Raw genomic sequence first — 6,275 nt, 5'->3', positions numbered from 1 at the left:
AATACAGCATGATGTTCATTTAATAAATGATGGGCACTGCAGATTTCAAATCTTCGAATAAAATGTGAGTATAGTGAGAATAGTCGGAAGGTTTCCACTTCGAGGTTGAGAGTAAAGAGGGTGTGGCTGAGTATGAGCATGGTGGCAAAGGCATACTTGCTTCCTAACTTGCTAAAAAAGCAGTATCCAAATCTTCCCCTGTCCCAATTAACCCACTGTCCCCCTTTCCACTGCTGGTGTCAGGTGCTTCTCTGTAGGTTGCTGGGGGAGGAAACAGGGGGATTACCGATTACCAGTGACTTCCCCTTCTCCCTTCCACTCAGTGTAGCTGTTGAGGAACTGTTAATCAACTCTCACTATATTGTGTGAGTGTATTTGACCAATCAGAATTTTTGGCAAAAAAAATTCAGTAGACATTGAGCATTAGGGTGGACAGTAGTAGAGACATTGATTATGTTGAAGCAGATGTTTAAGAGGGTTTTATGAATTATGTCCTACCTTTTTCTTGGCTGTGAACCTGGGATATTGTTAGGATCTGTTGTAAATGTTGACAAAAGCTGCAGAAGAGCAACTATTCTGAGCTACCAAGTGTTTAAAGGTGCTAATTTTGATATTAAGGGCATTAATATAGCCGGTAACAACTATCGTCTGTGTAAAGATATAGTCTACTAATGTCTACCTGAGCAGAGAATGAAGTCACTCTCTCTGTCTCTCTATGTGATGTTATCTGAGCTTCTCTTTGTTTTGTTTACTTATGTGTTTTAAGGAAACGCGTGACAGCCTCTTTCACAGTGCACAGTAGGCCATAGAACATTGTGAAACATTATTTGATATTTTCTTCAGACAGTCACCATTCCCTGCATTCAGCTAACTGTTGGTTTGTTTTTGTTTTTCATTTCTTAGTTCAACATTCTAGCTCTAATACAATGACACAAACCTTGCATACATACTTTCCTTTCCAGAATATTTTTTTATTCAAACATTTTACAGCACCATAGGCACCATGGCATTATTTGACAATATCAATAAAAAAATACAGTGACAAACAGCTGATTAAACTGATTATCTGTTTCAATAAATAATCAATAAATAATGTATAAAAAACAGCATAAATACTGAAAACATAAATAAATAGAAACAATAAATATGATAAATATAATAATGTTATGTTAAATAAATACATCCTCTTCTGTCAGCCTGTAGTGACACAATAAATACGCAGTAGTTGTAGTACATCTATAAATTACAGCTTTAGCATTGCAGTACATCAAAAGGTATTGACACTAAGGCGAGTACATAGTACATAACATTATAGTCACATAGAGATATCTATGTTAATACATTACAGCGAGCTCCTCCTTCATGGCTCACTGTAAGCCATGGAAACTTTAAATTATTTGATAAGAGTTTGGTTTGAAATCTGTCTTGAAAGTTGCACAGACTAATACATGCAGAGTCAGTGAGTTCAGGTAAGGCAGCCGGCTGCAGGCCTCACAGTGGAGCCCTCTACATGTCAGTCAAATGTCCTCACAAAGCAAACACTCCGAAGAATGTCTTTCCCCATTCATCCTCTAGGTCGGGCAGCATTTCCTCTTCCATCACCGTGCTTAGTATGTCCCCATTCATCAGGTTGAACACTGCTCCCATGTACACAGAGGAGAACCAGCTCCCCTCCTCATCTGGATTGCGGCTGGCTTTCATTTGGCAGACACTGCGGATGGAGTGCAGGATGGTCTGTTTCTTATCCCCTAACGAACTTGACCAGCGCTTCACAGTGTGACTCACGTGGACAATGGGCTGTGAGGTGGCGTCATCAGTATCGCTGCTGCTGCAATTGACCCTGAACGACGCTTGGCTGTAAACAAAGTAGAGGCCTTTTTGAGGAATAACAATTTCGTTGTTTTTGAGTACCAGCCCTCCTTGAGAGTGGTAATGGTCCACCTCATTCTTCCATTCAGGTGAGGTTTTCACAGCAGGGTTGTAGTGTCCTGTTAAAGAAGATCGAGAGATGATGATGATGGAGAAAATAATTGACTATTAAGACAAACAACAAGGACAGGGGGGTTTAAAATAATGTTACTACCCATCATAATGAAATGGGAGTTTGTCATTGAAGTGACTGAGGAATAATAAATAAGAGTTATCCCTAAGAACTTCTTGAAAAAGCCCTCAAGCTCCATTAAGAAGCCTTGGAACTTCCTGAAGGATTACTAACTCTAACTCACTCAAAAACCTTTGGTTTCAGACCTACTGGACTGAGAAAACCAAAAGTTATAGCTAAAAGCCCAAAATATTCACAAATATGTCTGCTATCGATTGCTTATATTTACCTTCTAAATGAATGGCTGCTCTTACATTTGAAATCTGCCTCAATGTGCGGCGAAGATCTGGAAAGAAGAGAAGACAGGGTTTACAAAATGTGGAATATCAAAACAGCTCCACTTCTCACTTCTAGATTAAGTCTCAACAAGGGTCAAATTAAGTCAATAAAAAGAAAAACAAAAGCTTCTCACCAAAATTGTCTTCATCTTGTCCTGGGCCCTGTTTCAAGAAGAAAAGAATAGACTGTTAAAGGAAGGCTGGGTTCAGGTGAGTCGGGTTGCGACAGACAGTCGTCCCTCCGACAATTCAGAGACTAATGTAAGACTTGTGTTCTCACCTTGGCATGCCTGTGGAAGACGAGGACAGCAGCAGCAGCAGTAGCCGCGAGGCAGAGTGTGAACACCAGCAGGGCTGTGGTTAGCTTTGAGCCGGGTTTGACTTGCAATATTTTTCTCCTGGCTTCTGTGTGGACAGTGGTGTCCAGTAGTACCTTGCATTCACCTTCCATTGTTTTGAATGAGTTCGTCCTATCACTTCAAGTTAAGCTGAGCTCTTAGAAGCTGTATTGAGATCTTTCTTTCTTCTTCTACTGTCGCTCAGCGAGGGCTCTTTTAAAACCAGCTACCTCCTGGGAAACTCCAGTGATGTCACTCAGTGGTAGTGAGTGGAGATTTGATGAGGAAGATAGACCCAGAGCTGGGGAGGATCTTACACACCACACACTCCTACACATACGGCATCTTTATGACTGTGTTATCCCATGAGCATATACACACAACCCCCTTTCACACCTCTGTGCACACACATACACACACACACACACACACACACACACACACACAGACACACACACACACACACCCACAGAGATTCACACACACACAATGATACACATTTTGACCATGAAATGGTCTCAAACACACTTACACTGACAGTCTGCCATACACCTGCATACCAAAATGCACTGACAGAAACTACAGAAGAACCACATGTCACTTTCTCTGACATTTTAAACAAGAAATGGACATGTTGCCCAATCAACTGTTTACATATGTTGTGGTGTACTGGTCATCTCTATCGGGGTCAAATATATGGATATTGTGTCAAAGTGTGGGCTAACAGGTCGCAGAAACATCATTCACTTAATCATCAAATCATCTGCGGTCTTTGCCAACATTACTCACACTATCAGAATACAAAGTAACTGCCACTGATGTGTCATTGGTAATATCTACCATGCATTGTGTCACTTCCTATGTGTTTTTTTTTTAAATAAAGTTCAATGGCAACGCAGGGCCCTACGCAGTTCAGCTTTTCATGGGTGGATCAAAAAATAAATATTGCAGAATGTAAAAAGGAAACACTGATAAAACATGTTTTCATGATAAATTAATGAATTAATTGATGCCTATACATTATATACCTATAGGAACAAAATAAATCGAATTGAAGTTTTGGATGTGATATTTCACTAAAAACTGTCTAATTTCCTGAAACTAAATCATTTTTGTCATTGACGTTACCATGGTGCCCGTGACAACATCACAGAGCATCTATACAGTAGCAGTAACGACTCTGATGAGCAAGAATGAGTGTGGATGCATCGTGGTTATAAGGAGACAGTGTGGGAGAGTTATTATTCAGATTGACTCAGATCTTATAAACCCCCCCATTTTACCGCCACATTTCATGTCGACAGAATGCAAAGCTGTCATACTCTAAACACATTTTGGGTGGAGTATCACCTTGACATGCAGAATGAGATCACTGATGGTGTGTGTGTGTATATTAAATAAATATAACAAGATCATTGTTTGTGGTGAATGTAACTTAGAAGATTGTCAGGCATAAGGCAAAAGCAAAAAAAATTCTGTTTTCAACAAATGAAAATATAGGGGCTGATCACACGGAGACGCGTAGCTACGGGCGAGCTGCTTCAACGTCGCTTGACAAAGCAGGTCAGGCCAAACGGCGTGGTGCACCTGTGGAGCGAGGTTGCATGTGAAACCCATCATATGTGATTAATGGAAAATGGATAATGTGATCCCTCACTTGCTCCCTGACACACTGTAGCCCACATGAGATGAATCCCCCTTCCTTCTTACATACTCCATAGTTCTCTCACACTCCAACATCTAACTAGCTTACTAGCTAGCCCTACCGCATACCACCATCAGAACAAGAAAGGCAATCTGCCTCTTGCTGGATTTGATTCGCTGCCAGGGCCAAGGGTGACATTGATGAGCGATGTGTCTCCTCGCCTGGTGCTAAAAGTTGATAATATTTGAATTTCTATGCACTAAAAAATGCAAATAAACATGTCACTGAGCGCCAAGCAGCCACGCTGTGCCATAGAAAAACAATGGATTTGCGGGCAACGTGTTTCCAGCGGCGTGCTACTAGTGACGAGTCTACCTTTATACTACATTAATAATAAACTCAACTCTTTTTATACTTCAATAACTGGATTATTTCACAGTTCAACCTGAGGGCAAATTAGATTTGCATAGGACTGTACAAAACTCGCATTTTCCTAGCATTGATTGAGCAGTGGTAGTGAAATCTCGGCACTCACAATACTGTATTCAAACCTGATTATAATGCAATTTTGTCATGGCAGTGACAAGCACAGTTTTTAGTGGAGCAATTAAACAAGGGGAACAGATGGACTGAGTATTTCTTAGCATTTACTTAACTTGTTAAACAGTAATGTATGAATTAAATGAAGAGGAACATTATAGCTTTGACTACAAAATCACATTCAGTGAAAATGACTAAACTTGTTTTTGCATTGAAGCTGACTTCAATAGGAGTAGAGTGTGCCAAATAACAACATGACAGGAAGGATGTGCAAAAGAGCGTTTCCCCCACCTCTTCAGCCCACTTCCACATGCTTTTACTTTAACATAACTTTTGCATTAGGATTTAAAGAATTATCGAGAAGAAAACTCCCTTATTTGCAGAACATCACCCTGCTCTTGACGTGTTTTTTTTTGTTTCTATTTCTACCACAAGAAGCAAATTCCCTTCAACTAAAAATAACTTCATACTGCCCCCAGAGCCTCAAAGGAAAACACTGTGTTTTTCCGTAGATTGTACCACTGCTCAGCTTCCTCATCACAAAATGATGTTATATAAATTATATAGACATCCACACATCCCTGGTAGATCTTCAGCTCCCCTAAAAAATTAGGTGCAAAAACCTCTCTGCCGGTGAGAAGTGGGCTACACAATAAACATACGGCCACTCACACATAAGTACAACTCGATTACATCAGTAATATTTTGAAGTCACATTTTAAGTGTTATTTGGCTCTTTTCATTTGATGTAGTGCATCTTCAATCAGAAAATAAGGATAGAGCAAAATACAGGGAGAAATACTTAAAAGTATATTCCAGTGGAATTTCCATCAGGGAGAATAAACAGATTCCCATCATTGGGGTTCCATGATGATGAGCATATAGTTGCTCAAAAGCTTTTTACCATTTCCCGTCCTGAAGCCAGACCTGTTGGGGGCCCTTGGTGACCTGAACCATGGGTTTACCATTATGTGAGGTCACCCTTCTAAGAAGGGCCAAAATCATGTGGCCGCCACATACCTTGGCATGCTGACCTGCGTGCAGAAACCTGCCATCCATGGAAATGAAAGGAACCACACGAGGGTCCACTTTGTGACAGCTTGTGGCAGATTGGGATGTTCTGGGTGCTCCTGAGTGGTGCTTTGTTATTGGATAGCTGTCACTGTCCATGATGTAAGTGGTAAATGGACTAGTATAGCATACCCATTCACACACTGATGGCACAATATACAGGAGCAACTTGGGTTTAAATGTCTTGTCCAAGGACACATCGACAAAGATAATCGGATCTTGGAATCAAACCGCAGATTCTGATTGAAGGACAACCCGCTCTACCACTGAGCCACAGTCGCCCCTGTTTGACTGTCAACCAT

The 6,275-nt window shown here is 40.7% G+C and overlaps 1 protein-coding gene across 1 annotated transcript; it reads right to left on the bottom strand.

Annotated features, from left to right (window-relative positions):
• Positions 1–982: 982 nt before the first annotated feature.
• On the bottom strand, positions 983–2,907 carry tnfa (tumor necrosis factor a (TNF superfamily, member 2)). Its single transcript, XM_054606178.1, has 4 exons — positions 2,660–2,907; positions 2,514–2,541; positions 2,331–2,387; positions 983–1,988 (listed from the first exon to the last, which is right to left on the bottom strand). The coding sequence occupies exons 1-4, from the start codon at positions 2,828–2,830 to the stop codon at positions 1,528–1,530; spliced, it is 717 nt and encodes a 238-aa protein (XP_054462153.1). The 5' UTR covers positions 2,831–2,907; the 3' UTR covers positions 983–1,527.
• Positions 2,908–6,275: the final 3,368 nt, after the last annotated feature.

The sequence above is a fragment of the Anoplopoma fimbria genome, chromosome 10 (genome assembly GCF_027596085.1).
Source record: "Anoplopoma fimbria isolate UVic2021 breed Golden Eagle Sablefish chromosome 10, Afim_UVic_2022, whole genome shotgun sequence".
Lineage (NCBI taxonomy): Eukaryota > Metazoa > Chordata > Actinopteri > Perciformes > Anoplopomatidae > Anoplopoma > Anoplopoma fimbria.
This window is presented reverse-complemented; position numbering and strand designations above follow the sequence as displayed.

Excerpts from the sequence above, each read along its gene's own strand:
- tnfa (XM_054606178.1), bottom strand. The coding sequence starts at position 2,830 with ATGGAAGGTGAATGCAAGGTACTACTGGACACCACTGTCCACACAGAA. Across the intron at positions 2,388-2,513 it reads ACAAGATGAAGACAATTTTG|ATCTTCGCCGCACATTGAGG; the intron begins GTGAGAAGCTTT and ends TCTTCTTTCCAG. Across the intron at positions 1,989-2,330 it reads AGCAGCCATTCATTTAGAAG|GACACTACAACCCTGCTGTG; the intron begins GTAAATATAAGC and ends CTTCTTTAACAG.